Source organism: Eurypyga helias, unplaced genomic scaffold (assembly GCF_000690775.1).
Source record: "Eurypyga helias isolate BGI_N326 unplaced genomic scaffold, ASM69077v1 scaffold11546, whole genome shotgun sequence".
NCBI lineage: Eukaryota > Metazoa > Chordata > Aves > Eurypygiformes > Eurypygidae > Eurypyga > Eurypyga helias.
This window is the reverse complement of record NW_010254839.1, coordinates 29629-46079: the sequence shown is the minus strand read 5'-3', so window position 1 is coordinate 46079 and position 16451 is coordinate 29629. Positions and strand designations below refer to the sequence as shown.

The 16451-nt window shown below is 41.7% G+C and overlaps 1 protein-coding gene across 1 annotated transcript in view; it reads right to left on the bottom strand.

Moving 5' to 3' along the window:
- Nucleotides 1–13456, bottom strand: part of PLCB4 (phospholipase C, beta 4) — a gene marked incomplete at its 3' end in the record, with an annotated part of 63704 nt that extends 50248 nt beyond the window's left edge. Inside the window, exons 1-4 of the mRNA XM_010153153.1 lie at nucleotides 13362–13456; nucleotides 8602–8682; nucleotides 8237–8296; nucleotides 6783–6926 (exon numbers count right to left, since the gene is read on the bottom strand). Coding sequence (XP_010151455.1) covers nucleotides 6783–6926; nucleotides 8237–8296; nucleotides 8602–8682; nucleotides 13362–13445 — 369 coding nt within the window. The remainder of the gene's footprint in view (nucleotides 1–6782; nucleotides 6927–8236; nucleotides 8297–8601; nucleotides 8683–13361) is intronic.
- Between the last annotated feature and the right edge of the window lie 2995 nt (nucleotides 13457–16451).

Sequence of the window (16451 nt, the reverse complement as noted above, 5' to 3'; positions counted from 1 at the left end):
GATCCTCAACTCTCTTCTTTCATGCTCAGCGTTTCCAAATCCCTACCTCTCCAGAGGCGGAATATCCTGTAACAAGATGAAATTTGGAAATAAGGCAGATAGGAGACACTTCACTTGGGTCTTACAGAAAGCAAAACTACAAAATGTTTATTGACAGAAATACAGGATACTTTGACTCTCACTGATGCCAGTGCTAAAGATTTTCAAATTTTCAAAATATGGCTCACTACCTTTAACCTGTCAGTGTAACTCCCCAGATACCAAGAAGTACTCCATATTCACATAAAGGAGGAATCCAGGCCCTGATATCTAATCCTAGAGAAACAACAACCATGAAAAGAAACAAAACCAAAGACAAGCCCACTTTAAACACAGATCCTTAGGCTGACACAAGAGGCCAAAATCTAAGTACGCTGCAGGCTGGAATAAGCAGAGCGTGTTGTTTTCCGCTAACATGATCCCACACTGTCAAATATCTCTGTAAGGAGGGGGAGCAAGGAAAACTGATCAAAGCAACACTCTCTCAGCTTTTGCTGTGGTACCCAAATGCTCCTGAGGCACTTAGTGACCTCGCGTTAGCTGGGGTTCATCGACGAAACACAGGCAGGAGTGGCAGGGTGCACAGATGTGTTTGACCTCTCAGCTCTCTTGTAGCCATTGACCTCTCATTTAGGAGGGTTAAAAAGGGCAAAAATTATGAAAGGCTAAAAATCACGGTAACCTCCAGCTCATGAAATTCTAGACAAGGTCACCCATGGCTTATTTATGGATGAGGTCAGTATTATTCAGTCCTCTGGAGATGATTTTACCTTCACGTTTTCAGTGCAGTCTCTCCACAGCTGCACTCCACTGAATACAAGAATTGGGAATGCTGGGAAGACAAGGAGGCATTGCCCTCTGATTTTGGAATTCTGTGCCTGGTGTCAGAGTCAAGGGCTTGATACCTTGAAGGTTCAGGAAACCCACGAAGAATAGCACCGTGTTTCTTGATGCTTACCAGGACAGACATGGCCTGGCAGGATTCCTGGGTGCCCTGCCCTAACTCAGCGATGCTGGGGCCAGCAGACGTGCCTCTTCTCCCAACGCAGATGTCTCAGAAGTAATTTCCATTCTGTGAAAACTACCATACCTCTAACATCCGAGACAGCAAAAGCAAGGAGACTGGAGTAGCGACGGTGTAAAAACCCACCCCTACCTAACCAACTGCAGCACAGAGTTGGGGGATATTGCTGTGAAAATTCTGTTACAAAGGTATAAGGGACCATTCTGACTTTCAAGTATTTCACCTGGAAAGCTGAGGCACACAAACACTCTGGACTGGGAGTTCCTGATGTGTCCAGACTGCTTCCACCCTTCGACAAAGTTTTCCACCCCTGAATGACTTTTCCAGCATTGGAGGGGTCTACTCTGAAAGTGGCTGGAAAACTCACTTCGGCTGCTGTATAGAGACTAAGACAAACACAGTGGAGCTTTACACAGTGAAATCAACTTCCTGGCTGTGGAGTACCAGGGCTGAGTTTTCAATTTACTGATAACTCCAAATGGTATAGCCAAGAAAGAACATGAAAAAGCAGAAAAGCAAGCACACTGAAATCACAGATGCTTAACTACAGGCTGGCTAGGATATGAAGATTTCTCTAGAGAACAGGGTATGACATTCTTGTCACAGGGCTACCTGAACCTGTGAGCAGCGGTCATATATTTAAGACAGTAATAGTTTAGAAATGTTTATCACACAGGCTATGAGACATAAGCCATATACTAACATAATGGGACACATAGAACAGCAGTAGACTTCTAAAGCTCTGTTCAAGTATGTTCTGACAGTTTCTTGGAAAGTTTTGCTTTGAAACATCGAAACAAACCAAAGCTATGGGAAAGCAGATCTTTTCTGTAATGTGACTGTGGGATACTCCCTTGGGAATCTTCTAGTTGCCCTCCTAGTAATATGATTTGGGCAAATATTTAATAGCTTGTTTCATGGAAAAAAAAAAAAATCAGGGTCAACTGAAACAGAATTCTTTTGTAAGTCATAAAGAGACAAATAGTAGAAACAGCAACAAAAATGATGAGCCTGAAGTGCTTCATGTTACCAAACCCATGGTAGTCCATCTAACCATTTTAAACAAACCAAAATAAATTTTAAAATGAAAAATATTATTCCAACAGAAAAGCTGAGAAGCTTAAGAATATCACAATGAAATGCTTTCAACTGCAGTCATCTTCAATGACACAAAATTACTATCTGTACAGTAAAGCATTTTACCTCTTTGGTTTTTGTTGGCCTATAAGTAAACAAAGTATAAAAGCATCTGTAAGCCATTAATGTGTGATTCACTGTCTCAAGTGAGGAATGCATCTGTAGAAATTATCTATTTTCTATCAAATCTAGCTATGCCAGTGTAAAAGGTTACCTCACTCTCCTTCTAACCCTGTATCCCCAGTGGCTGCTCCCATTCCCATCTACTGTCTGTGGTGTGCATGGGGTTATGTTGAGCAATGCTGCGGGCTTTGCCCCTAGAGAGGTAATGCGAGCTAAAATCTATGGCTCTCCCTTGAACTGAATGAGGAGTGGCCACCCCTAGTAAAGTTCATAAAGTCCTCTGTCAGCAGGGCAGTAGGAACAGTACTTTCTGGCACAAGGGGCAGATATTATCAGCTGGAGAGATGGTCCTTCCCAACAATGTTGGGATTCTGCCCCTGTACTCTGCTCTGGTGAGACCCCACCTGGAGTGCTGCGTCCAGCTGTGGAGCCCCCAACATCAGAAGGATATTGACCACTTGGAGCGAGTCCAGAGGAGGCCACGAAGATGCTCCGAGGGCTGGAGCCCCTCTGCCATGGGGACAGGCTGAGAGAGTTGGGCTTGTTCAGCCTGGAGAAGAGAAGGCTCCGGGGAGACCTTATAGCACCTTCCAGTGCCTGAAGGGGCTACAAGGAAGCTGGGGGGGACTTTTTACAAGGGCCTGTAGTGACAGGACAAGGGGGAACGGGGTTAAATTAGATGTCAGGAAGAAGTTCTTCCCAGAGAGGGGGGGGAGGCACTGGCACAGGTTGCCCAGAGAAGCTGTGGATGCCCCATCCCTGGAAGTGTTCCAGGCCAGGCTGGATGAGGCTTTGAGCAACCTGGTCTAGTGGAAGGGGGCCCTGCCCATGGCAGGGGGGTTGGAACTAGATGATCTTTAAGGTCCCTTCCAACCCAAACCATTCCGTGATTCTATGATTCTATGATCTAGGAAAGAGCAACTGTCAGGACAAACTTAGCCCTGGTATGCAGTAATATTAAAGAATGTAAAAACAGTTGACTTTTTTATATGATTCTATGATTCTATGACTTGATTTAGGTTAATATTTAATGTTAAACTCCTTAATGCATTGCCAAAGTGGATGAGCAAAGAAGACAAGCCCAGATTTTGGGTCAGTGAACTACAACAGCTTTATTGGACTTAGGCCAGCTTTGGATAGGCAGCCTACATGGCCTGCACTAAGGCCTCTCATCAGCACTACATCGCTTCTGCACAAAGGAGACTTGCCCCCAAATACTCAATGGCTTTTTTAAATGTCCTAGATTGAGGAAAGCAGATTATCAGATTACTAGGTCACAGAAAGTCCATCTGGGAAGTAAGAAAGAAAAATACACATATGCTCACACCTCTAATATATGTCTGTGTGTTTTAATTTTAGCTCACAGTAATTTATATAACTTGATTTAATCATGATTCCAAACATCAGATTTGAAATTCCACCTTTTACAGTCACCCTTTACCACCACAGTGGAGTTGCTTTAGGAGCGGACCATGACAGCTGCTTGCAGTCAGAGACAGAGTACACCCTATTTTGTGGTTGGTTTTTTTTTTTTTTTAAGAGTGGAAATGAAAACCAATTTCTCAGCTGAAAACATCAATAAAATTTAAGTAGATAGAATGTAAATACCAGAACTGGAGCTTGGAGACAAGTGGAGAGATAATAAACACACTCTTGTTGTTGGAATAGCTGCACTTGGAGCCCAGCGATGACTTGGCCAGACCTGCTGAGCACAGAAGAGGCAGAGGAAGGCGGGGCTGCCCCGTGCAGAGATGATGACAGACCACAACACACAGCCTGTGACAGTCCTGCCTGGAGGGGAGGGCTCCCCACTGCCCACAGCGGGCAGCAGCTCCGCACACGCTCACCTGACACAGCTGGGGCACCCCCAAGGGACTGCTCCCCACTCTGCCACCCTGTCCTACCCATCTGGCAGCATCTGCTTCCCACCAAGACCATGCCTTACGTGGGTAGCCTGAAGAAGCCAGGAACTTGCATTCATTTCCTTCTTTTCCATGGCTACTCAGTCCCATTATAATCCAGCCTTCAGCGAGTAATACTTTACAATTGGACAAGGAGTAATTATTATCTACAGAAGCAGAATACCTTTTTGCCCTCTTTCTGAGTAGAAAGGTTCTGAGGTTTTGCATTTGGATCTGTCACCACATTCCCTTGTTTTAAAGTATCTAAATCAGGTGCCAACCAATCCTGACCTTAGTTGATCTGAGGAAGGGAGGAAAGATTTACAGCAAGTCATGCTCCCCTTCCTCATGGCAACAGGGGGAGAAAGAACAGAAACCACCACAGATGCATCCCTTACACATACTTGGGCTGCTTAAGCTACAATCATTGCCCTTTCTTCTCCAAACATTTCCTCTGCCATTTCACAAAGGGGGCTTACTTTTGAACATGGATTAAATCAAGGCCTACTTTCAACTTCAGTTAGTAGATGCATATCTACTTAATGGCATGCAGAGACTCACTTCTTCTAGAGGAGATTTACTGTGTCCCAGAATCACAGACTGGTTTGGGTTGGAAGGGACCTTAAAGATCATCTAGTTCCAACCCCTCTGCCATGGGCAGGGACACCTTCCACTAGACCAGGTTGCTCCAAGCCTCATCCAGCCTGGCCTTGAACGCTTCCAGGGATGGGACATCCACAGCTTCTCTGGGCAACCTGTTCCAGTGCTTCACCACCCTCTCTGGGAAGAATTTCTACCTGATATCTAATCTAAACCTCCCCACTTTCAATTTAAACCCATAAAAATATCTCCTCATGAACAAAATGGGAAGAATTAAGCAGGAACAGCTCTATGTGCAAATAACTCCTAGAAAAGTTTACTTTAGCACTTAAGTATAGTAGAAAGTTGATGTACTTAGCATATACAAAAGGTCAATACAGTACAAGCCACATTACTTCCCATATGCCCATATCCCCAGCAAAGGAAACTTAGACAGCTCTACATTGGTTTTGGCTTGATCTACTTTACCCTCTCCCTTGTGCCTCAAAAATATTACATCTGGTGGATCACCATTATTGACAAGTTCTGGATATATATTTTGGAAGAAAGACTCCCAAATGCATGACTCCTACATTTACAGGCCTCTTGGAGCCTACCCACAAGCTGCAGCATGACACACCATGTTTGATAAGCATCTTGGTGGTTAATGAAGCAGTAGATCTTTTAGACAGTCTAACTAGCTCACCTGTTGTGACAGTCTATGTAAATAGCCAACACAGTCCTCAGAAACCGATTAGTCTAATACATTTTACTGAGATCTAAGGTGGTAAGAAACTTAAGTCCAACTTTCAGAATAAATCAGAGACACTGTTAGGTTAAGTCTAAAAGTGAATGCTGCCAGCATCTCCTTTTCTTCGCTTCTTACATGTTTTCAAAACACAACTGTGGGCAGTTATTTCCCTGGAAGCTTGCTGAAAATATACACAGTAAAATCAATTTAGTGTACCCATGTAAGTTATGCAAGTAATTCTCCTATCACAGGGTTTACTCAGTGCTGCCAGTGTTTAAAGAGATAGGGATCCAAAGCAATGTAGAAAAAACCAGCTCTGCCAAGGGATTTAGTGGTGTTGCACACAGCAAATATATTCAGTTTTAAGGGAGGGACTTGAGCAGGTGTGTGTTACTGATCACTATTCAGCCTTTATCTCATAGGCAAAACAGATTGTAATACACTGTAAGAGCATAAAATCAGAAAAGCAAAAAAAGTGTATTTTTAAAATCCCTTGAATCTCTGGATCTAAGCTAGTAGCATGCTATCGGTGCCCGGGATCAGGTTTCTCAGAGCGGTTTACAGCAGACGGATGGAGTACCAGGCCTTGGTGGAGCCACAGAACATGCATTGTGAACAGTAACCTTAAGCTCGCAGGAAAGATAACGTGTAAAAAAGCACCATTGTTTTCTTAACGCTGTGCCATGTCAACGGGAAACAGAAAAGAACCTGGGTACACTGCAGCCCCCTTAACTGTCGAGAATTTTCTTTCCTGCTTTTGTCTTTTCAAGTAATATGAACCACACAAAACCATTAGGTAATCGCTGAACAAAATTTTGGAGGGCTGAGCACCACCCACCAGGAAGAGGTGAGTAATTGCCCTTCCCTTCATCATCCCGGCGTGTTACAGAACCGCTGCGTAACCGTCCCACGGCCTGCCGCGCACGCCTGGTGCAGAGACACGGCACGGCTGAGGGAATGCAGTGTCCTACACGTGATGGTCCCGGCGTCTTACCACGCACACAGAGGCTGACAAAGCACCCGTTTCCTTCCCCCATGGCATGCAGACGTGTCGCAGCATGCTCCACATGATGATTCTGTTTGCTGCCCTTGTGCAGGCTGTGGCAGTAGCCATTCAACCAGGTATTTCAGTCAGCCAAGCAGGCCGACTTACTCAGGAAAAAAAACGGAGTGCTGCTGAGGAGCTCTCCTTTTTTCAACTCCCACACACTGTTTAACTGTGAAATACCTTGGCTATTTCTGCGTTTTCTGCTACCATGAAAGTGAAGCTGATGTTCACCAGATCCGTGCCACTGCAGACACACACTATCCGTCCTTCCAGCTCGTTTTCTGATTTTCCAACAGCCTCGAGTGCAGTTAGTATTTTGGGATCCTGTTAGACAGAATAAGTAACTTGTTACATTTGCAATACTTGTGGCCTGCAATGCACTACGGTAAAGATGCATTTCCATCTCCATATACACGAACCTTTGCCAATCATCTTAAATGAGTGCTTTCACTCAGAATTATTGGGTGTAAACCTGAAAAACAATATAGTCTAACAATAGGAGCATGACTGGGAGAACTCAGCAGTAAATGAATTATTGTAAATATATTTTAGAAAGTTAAATTAGAAATTACGTGTATCTTCATCACAAAAAAAAAAAAGAAAAAAAGAAAAAAAAATTAATCACTCCAAGGACTGGAAACAGAGGAACAGTATTAATCTCTTAAGTAAATTTTTCCAATGTAGCAAAGTCCATAGTTATGGAGAGTTACATTCTGTGACACTTTTTGGCTGTTTGTTAACGACACGATGAACCGGCTGGTGTCTCTGCTGAGGGTCAAGCGGCATGAAGAACAATTTACCTATATAAAGACAGAGGTGAAGTCTGAAGCATATTGGTATGGCTGTCGGCACATGAAGCATGGGGTTGTCTGCACCACCACTTCTCATGCCCCTTTATCTAGGGGGTAAAGATTTTAGTCTATGGATTCTTCCCAAGAGATAGTTACTTATAGTTAGCACCGAAACAACACGTGAAAGTGGAAATGCAGAGGTGTTAACGGATACCTTACTTCACAGCAAACCTTCTAAACTAAAGGGCTGGAGGAGGGAGGAACCACAATTCAGAAGATTTGACTTAGTCCTTCTGAAGAATACCACTGAAAGTATTTCCAAAGTTCTGGGTTTCTCCAGAACTCCTAGCTAGTATTTCTGTTGATACCCTTCAAAATGGCAGGCAGTGATCAGCTGCCCTCTCTGACTACCTAACTGTGTAAAGAGGGATGCAAACAAAACTTTCTACACTTTATGTCAAGATACAACAATTTTTAAACAGATAGGAACAAAATCTGGAATATGAAACCTTTTTTTCCAGATCCCTACAACCAGTATCACAATACGCTGCTACAAAATAAAGAAAAACTCGTGATATGTGCTCCTGATGCCTGTTGCTCAGCTTTCACCACATCCTGAAAGCTGAGCACTGTGTACTACACCAGAAAGACCAGATGACAGAACCTTCCCCCGGCAATCACACCAAATTACTTGACTTTAAAACTTAAAATTTTACACTGTGACTGCAAATTAAAAGCTGTGTTGCTGGTGGTTTTTTTTAAGAAATGAACCCCATCCTGCATTTCACCTTCAGTTTAAATATCCTTTGTTTAAATGAAGAGCATAAACCAGTTGTAGAGTACCTTTGGTACAGCTCCAAAACGAACACTGTTGATCAGGGAGCATTCTAATACCTGTCCTTCCTGAAACGGCAAAAAAAGGTACAAGTTCAAAGGTCTGTTGACACATGGCTCCATTAGGAAATGCAGCAAAATTAAACAATAATCTCATTTGCCAACACTATTAATCAAAACTAAACAGTGTATTTTCCTTTTATATAATTTAATTCCCTCTTAAATACTTAACTTCCATCAATTCTAAAATAATAGGACTAAGGCTATTTCTGTAAATAAACTGACACCGTATTTTAGATTTTGAAAAAAACAGCCAGAATATAAACCAAGTGCAATAATTCCTAATACATATTCCTGACATAATCGTAATATACCTTTCCTTCACTTTTCCAGCTCAGAAAAAAGCCAAATTCATCCACTTGGAAGAGACAGTTGCTTTCAAAGACAAAAGATTCCTATAGAAAAGAAAATACAGACCATTAATTTAGTTGGCTTGGCAAATGTCATATATTTATTTATTGGTCAGCAACAAAAGATGGTTACATTTCTCCCTAAATACCTTTTGGGAGATTTTGCTGTTCCCAAAGCAGAGTTGAGGGAGGCAGGCTTTTAATATACAATAATTTTTAATGATCTGATTTTTTGCTGCCATTTGAAACGTTGGGATGCACGTAATTGATATTTTCCTACTTCTTTGCAAGTATGAAGATTAGTTTTGTTTATAATAAAAGCAGCGATTCCTACCTAATGGAAAACCTTAATGAAATGGTACTTCAAAAAGATTACTGAAAATTAAATGCTTCAAACTACGTGAAGGTTAAAAATATGTAATTTGCCAATACTACCTTCAGGATTAAATGACCACGTTTTGTTTTAACATTCAGAATTGGGAAAGAACTTGTCTGTTAGACTATGACAGTATGCATGCTGCAAGCATTCTGGAGTTAGAGTATCTGGCAAGCAGAGTTTGAAGGATATTGATTTGGGGAGAGGGGGTGGGGGGAAAAAACCAACATACCAAAGAGACTAGACAAAGGAGAAAATCAGTTGAATTAAAAAAGAAATTTCCTCCACACACCTCCAGCCTCAATTAATACATCATAAATTAAGCTAAAATGCAGGATAACACTGTGCAGAATCAATCGCTTCTGAAAGAAAAAATGAATCCCGTCTTTCCTGACTTCCTTAATTGAAACCCAACAAGCGTGAGCGCAGGCTACTGCTTACTGTTTCAGGGACCAGTGCTTTGTCCTGCGCTGGAGACCGAGGCACTTTTCTGAAACGCCGCGTCCTCTCCTCCGCATAGAGCAAGGGCAGCAGGCACACGAATATACACACAACTGTTTTCAGTCTGGCATACAGGACAATTTGAGTTTAGGTAACAAAACCAGGTAAAAACGCCAACGCTCTCAATCCATGGAGCATGCCTCAAAGTCAGGAAGTCTATCCAGGAGAGTCTGTCCTCACTGGGTTACTCTGAGGCAGCCTCCCAGCCTGACACAGGATGCCAGACGTTGCAGGGTAGCTACAGGTGCCTTTTTGGCCTCTGCCATGGAACCAGGGCTAAGGAATTCCAGCTCTGGAGCCCTCAGCACAAGAAAGACATGGATCTGCTGGAGCGGGTCCAGAGGAGTGCCACAGAAATGATCAGGGGCTGGAACACCTCTCCTGTGAAGAGAGGCTGAGAGAGTTGGGGCTGTTCAGCCTGGAGAAGAGAAGGCTCCAGGGAGACCTTATTGCGGCCTTTCAGTACTTAAAGGCGGCCTATAATAATGAAGGGGCTGGAACTGCTCTCCTGTGAAGAGAGGCTGAGAGAGTTGGGGCTGTTCAGCCTGGAGAAGAGAAGGCTCCAGGGAGACCTTATTGCGGCCTTTCAGTACTTAAAGGCGGCCTATAATAATGATGGGGGCAAACTTTTAAATAGGGCCTGTAGTGACAGCACAAGGGGTGATGGTTTTAAGCTCAAAGAGGGCAGATTTAGACATTAGGAAGAATTTTTTTACAGTGAGGGTGGTGAAACACTGGAATAGGTTACCCAGAGACGTGGCAGATGACCCATCCTTGGAAACATTCAAGGTCAGGCTGGACAGGGCTCTGAGCAACCTGGTCTAGTGGAAGGTGTCCCTGCTCATTGCAGGGGGTTGCGCTAGATGACCTTTACAGGTCCCCTCCAACCCAAACCATTCTGTGAATGGTCACATTCCAGTCAGGTCTTATCCTGGCTTGACACTGGGCATGAAGGCAAGCAAGTCCCTGGATCCACAGTTGGGTAATGTCCTTGAGATCTCCTAGATAAGCACAGCCAAAGGGGATACGCTGTGTTTGGGATAACTGCTCCCTTTCCCTGGACACAATTATCAAATGGCGTCTACCACTTCTGGACAGCATCAAACAAGTCCTCAAATGACATTTACAGGTTTTAAGGACTGACAAAGTACAGTTTTCCACCCAAATAGCAAACAAATATGCTAATTTAACAGGCAGGGGAGCTGAGATAGAAAATATAAAGTTGTTGCAGCTCAGTCTGAGCCGACACCTTTATGCAAAAGAGTTTCCAGCATGGACTGCTCTGCCCATCTTTGTTCACTATAACTTCTATTTTCCTGCCTTCACCCTAGCACTCATCCCTCCTGAAACCTACTTCTTGCCAGTCACCTCAGATTTACTAATTTTGCAGCCCTTGGAGTCCTATTTCATATAAAAATGCAGGTAGCTACCAATCAAAATGAGTGTCTGTGGCTTTTCCCAGAAAGATTACTCACACAATAAAAGGCAGGCAATTTTTTGCCATTTGTTGTGTTCCCGTCTATTAAAAAGCTCTGGATATACCAAAAATGTTGTTTTCACAAAGGCACCTATGTAAACTGCATTCACGTTGATGTTCCACCCTAGCCTTGACTCTATTCAACAAATTACTTTTTCCACAATTTGTCTTCTTTGGTTAAAAAAGCACCTACCATCAGACCATGCAGATGCAACATGACCAGAAAGATTTCTGATCATGTTTGATTTTTTTTTCCCATATTCTGCTGCGATAACTCTCTTCTAGACTCAGACTTTTCAGCAGTCAAACGTGATAATGCTTGGCTCAAAATATAGTTCTGTATTTTTGTTATCCTTCTGGTTGAGGTACTCATCTATCAGCAAAAGATGGATGAAGACACTGTTCCACATGACGATGACACTATTTTCCTAGCCAGTCAATGAACGTTGGGCACTTAAAAGACCTCTCACACTGTACTAGAGCTGTTCAGTCACCTAGAGCCTGCACCAGGATTCCTGAGCCCCAGTTCTGACCAGACCTGCTGTATGACCTCAGTTCACTTACCATTTCTCTTTGCCCCAGCATGACCTTTCTCTTCGGGTGTGGAATTAAGCACAGAATTTCCACAAAAATTAGAAGCCTAGATCTGAATCATTTTTCTTGAAAACTGCAAGCTCTACAGTATAGGGATTGGATCTTCTTATGCTTGCATAGCATTTCTAAACCAATGATCTCTCTCAGGTAGGCTATCTAACTACTACCACACCACAAATAATAGTCTATGTATGTAATAAATTTGTTAATATCAGACAGCAGCACCATCAAGTGCTCGCTGTTTAGAGGCTACAGATCTTAATTTCTGAGTCACTGGGTTTTTTTACAGCCCTTGACGATTCCTGTAAAGCAGCAGATAAAATTAGTTACCTAAGTGGAATCCTCCCAATGTTTCCAGGAGAGTCGCCTTCAGTAAAACAAACCAGGCTTCCATCTGTACCACAGCAAACCTGGAGTAGACTAGCATTGCTTGCTGCAAGCAATGCAGCTGGAGAATATCACGTGGATGGAGAAGCAGCATTTTGCTCCCCAGGTGGCAAGTAGGAACCCCCTTCTACAAGGTTTTGGAAGGCAGCAAACTCAGCTGCCAGGAGCAAGACTTCTGGTGCCACCATCTCACCCCACGTCTGCCCCACATTGTCTAGCCTCGCACACGTGCCTGCTGGGTACACCGACCTACAGTGCAAAGTACTATTTTTGGAGATGTCTCATTCTCCCTACCACTACGTCAAGGACCCAGCTGCCTCACCGAGAATTCCTGATCTCACCCCAAAATTTGAGCACTAAAACTCTTTTCAGTATCTATCCATTCTCTATTTCTCAGCTAAGGTGCAAGAGAACGACCACGGTCCATATGTCCTCACTTGGATCCTCACAGCCTGAGTTTCTGCAGCGGTAATTATTGAAGGAAAATAGAGCTTTTATGAACCTCCTTTCTAAGGAATGCAATGTCCACTAGTATCTTCTTAGTTTATCTGTCCCCAAAATTGAAAACACAAGGTAAAACAGCTAACCCTATCTTGGCAGTCCTCACGATAAAAATACTGTTTACTTACATTTCAAAAGATAAGAGGAAAACACTAATATCCCTGAAGGCACTTACTGAGATACCTTCAACTTTCAGAGACTTCCTGTCCAAAAAAGATAAAATTATTCTCACAGCCATATCAATGCTGAGTATAAGGTATCTCAGCACTTTATTTTGTCTGTCTGTGTAAAATGCCCTGGTTTGCATTCCTTTAATGGGTTTGGATTAAAGTTCATCTGAAAGCAGCATCATAGTAATCATATTTCAGATAGAGTACAGGTTGATTTTTCTAAATGAGATAAAACCACTTCAGCTCTCAAATGATGCATTGGAATCAGAATATAATAAATGTCTTGTGGTCTTACTTTCCCTTGTGAGATGGAAGTCCTCAGTTTATATATATATATATAAACCCAACCAACCAACCAACACAACCACATATTTCCCCTCCCCTATTTGATAAATGTACAAAAATTCATTTTGTTCAGTAACATGCTTTATGAATCTACAAGGATGAGAGCTTTATGCACATTACAGACATTTTGATCCAAATCCCCCTTTCTCTTGCTCAGGGATTATTTGTAATCAGAGGGATTAAATATATTTTCCAAGTTATTTCTTGTAAAAGTAAAAATTTGTACAGCAATGAAGTGTGTTGGTATTTCTTCCCCACACACATTTCTGAAGTTATCTGGAAGTTTATGTACAACGAAAGCAAAACATGAAATGTTCTGTAACAGCTACATATTTAAAAGAGAATAGCAGATGAAATGCAACTGGCCTCTTACCTCTTCATATCTGTCAAACACAGCTCCATCTTGCATAAAGGAAGGAACTGGCTTCTGCCAGTTAAATTCATAAGGTTTTGCCATGACTATAGAAGAAAAACCTGAAATGGAAAGAAAAAACAGAGTTCAATTACTGTCTTTAAAAAGAGCATATCAAAGTCTAAGTAGGAAAAAAAAAAAGTGACTTTTAGCTTTTCCTTTCACAGGTAAGTATTGAAAAGTCACAGTGCATTTCCATAGCAAGTTTTCCTCATAAAAGTATTTTTGCTTCATAACTGTAAAATAAGAAATACTTGTAAAATGTGTGCTGAACTTAATTATTTAAAAAAAAAACACCTGCACTGTAATGCTACTTTTGTTTAAGTATCTGACACATCACTCCTAGAGTATAATGAGGCTGGGATTAACACAGCCCTAGGTGACACAGAATACCACAACCTGTAACATATCTAAGTGCTTCTTTTATTACAGGAAATCATCAGATCCTACAGATTTATTTTTTTTAACATTCTAAATTGTTAGGCAAATTAAACATAGGCAAAACACCTGTTTCCCTTGTGTTTTGTGTTTCAAAATCCATTTATATTAAATAAAGTCCTGGGTATTTTCAATGGCATTTTATACATAAGATATGGATAATACATAGGTCAAAATTCATAGGGAAAAAAAAGCTGGTTAGGGATATAGGGCATTAAAGAAAATTAGCTAGTAGCACTGTGCATTACTGCAGGTTTGGGAATGTGATCTAAACTATTAATTTAGAATTAGTATTAATTTAGTATCCTTCCCAGCACCTCGACGCCTTCTAGGTGACGCTGCTTTACACCAGAAAACGTCCCAACCACATAGAACAAACTTCAGTATTTCAGAGTGTCTGAAGTAAAGTGCATCTGTGTTGTTCCTGCTTACTAATGCCATCCAGGACACACGGTATCTTGGTTATTTCTTTACACCTGGACCAGAAAGTCTTGCATGAGAGAAATACACTTGGCAGCAGCAAGATAAGACTGACCCACAGATGTCAGCAAATCATTCTGTCAAACAGTATATTGAGGATGAACACAGCACAGGTCTAAGTGTGAAAAATAAGAAGCATACGTAAAATTCATGCAAACCACCTCTGTAGTGTTTCTGTATGCCAAAACTCTGGATAACAGACTACATTACCAATTAGGTAACAACGTGTCCACAGTGTTCTTAGACGGGATAATCTACTTCGAACTTTAAACCCTATTCTGGGCTTATCTTCTATAATGGTAGATCTGGTAAATTCATTCCGATGCAAGTGTTTAAAAAAAACAATTAAGAATTTTGCAGTATACCTCGTCCTCTGTCTTACTTCCATTTGTATCAAAAATGCTCTAACAAGAAGAACTCAGAGGATACTGTTAAAAGACTCTGCCCAACACCAGCTTTAAAAACAGTTGCTTTTGATAGTTTTCTACTGGAAAAAAAATCTCTTTACTACTAAAAAAATGCAAAATACATTTTGATGCTGCTCATCTCTATCTCCTGCTCTTCTTTGCTCACTGATACAGGCATATAAAAAATACTTATCACATTTCCACAGCCTTAGGAATAAGATAAATTAACCCATTCTCCGTAACTATCAAAAATACAATTTGAGAGTTTTTTGTGTGTATGTATATATATCACCATTAAGTGTTCACTGTTGAAAATGGGATGAAAACTCAAAATAACATATCTGTACTTTCCAATTAAATAAAAAGATTCTGAACAATATTTACGACTACCCATCTGTACTTCTTCCCCCTCCCCCGATGTAGAGATGCTTTGAAGAAAATAGGGGACAAGGAAAAGTGGGGCAAAGAAGCGATCAGCTACATTTAGTATCTTATCAAAAGCCCCCTTTTCTTTTGGCCAGCCCTCTGCATTGGGCTCTTACCACTCTTCAAAAGAGTAACAGTATCTTCCCCGTGAGGACCATGAGCTGTTCTGAGGTCCTTTCAGAGAATGTGCCAGATTATTGAATTTATTTTCTTTTTTCAAAATACACTTAGAATTTGAGGGTCTCTTCCCATTTAGATCAGCATAGCACTACTTTTTCCTCATTCCCTGCAGGAAGCTGCATAAGAGGACAGCCATCCAACTGCAGTAGCGTGATGGCATCTCATTCTAAACAGCTCACAGACTTCATGCAGGAGCTCAGTATAATCACACCACCTTGAAAGCGTAGTGCTTGTTCTTACAGTAAAGCTACATTTAGAGAGAAATGCAGCTTCAGAAAGCTGTTTTCTGATTACACAGGCTTTGCTAACGCAAAGTTGAAACCAGAACCAACAAAACCCTCAAAGGTCTTGGAAAAATAGGTTTTAATGGGAACTTAAAATATACTCACCTGAAGTTATAAACAATTCGGGGTTTTATGGCATATTGACCATTCCCTTATCTGTTTAAATGACCTACTGTCAGACTTTTCCCAAGAAGGAAAGCTACTTCAAATACGACAGGTAGTTCATGGAGCAATACATGCTGCCAGCATGCGAAGTCCTTCTGGGAAAAGCAGATGCATTCTGTGCTAAATTGTAAGAAGTGCAATGACACTTTTAAGACTGTGAAGAACACTCTTCCACAGTCCCTGGCCTATATACCTGGCCTTTACCCTCTTTTACTAATGTCAAACCTATTACAGCCACAGATTTTAAAACTTACAAGCTCTACAACTGCTCTGAACTCCTGTGTAAGATGCATCATGACATTCCGTCCAGCATCTGGCACTCTGAATCCTGGATGTAAAGAGTGCTTGAACAGACACTTGTCTTTCAGAAAGACTAATTACCTTAGCACTACAAAAATGCACATTATAACCAACTTGAACTTTGCCAAGTTAGTCAACCAGTCACAGAAATACAGCTCTGTAAAAAAACCCTCCTTTGCAGATATCTTCTCCTTGTCTGGGTACTCACACAGTATGATGAAGTTTTCTTGTTACTTCATCACTGATAAATTAAACAGCTCGAGCTCTTCAGTTTCTGCTGCAATGCACATGTTTGAAATCTTGGTGTCAGCCTGTGCCCTCCCCACTTTTCCAGCTGCCTTTCTGAAGTCAGGGGTCTGGACTAGGACACA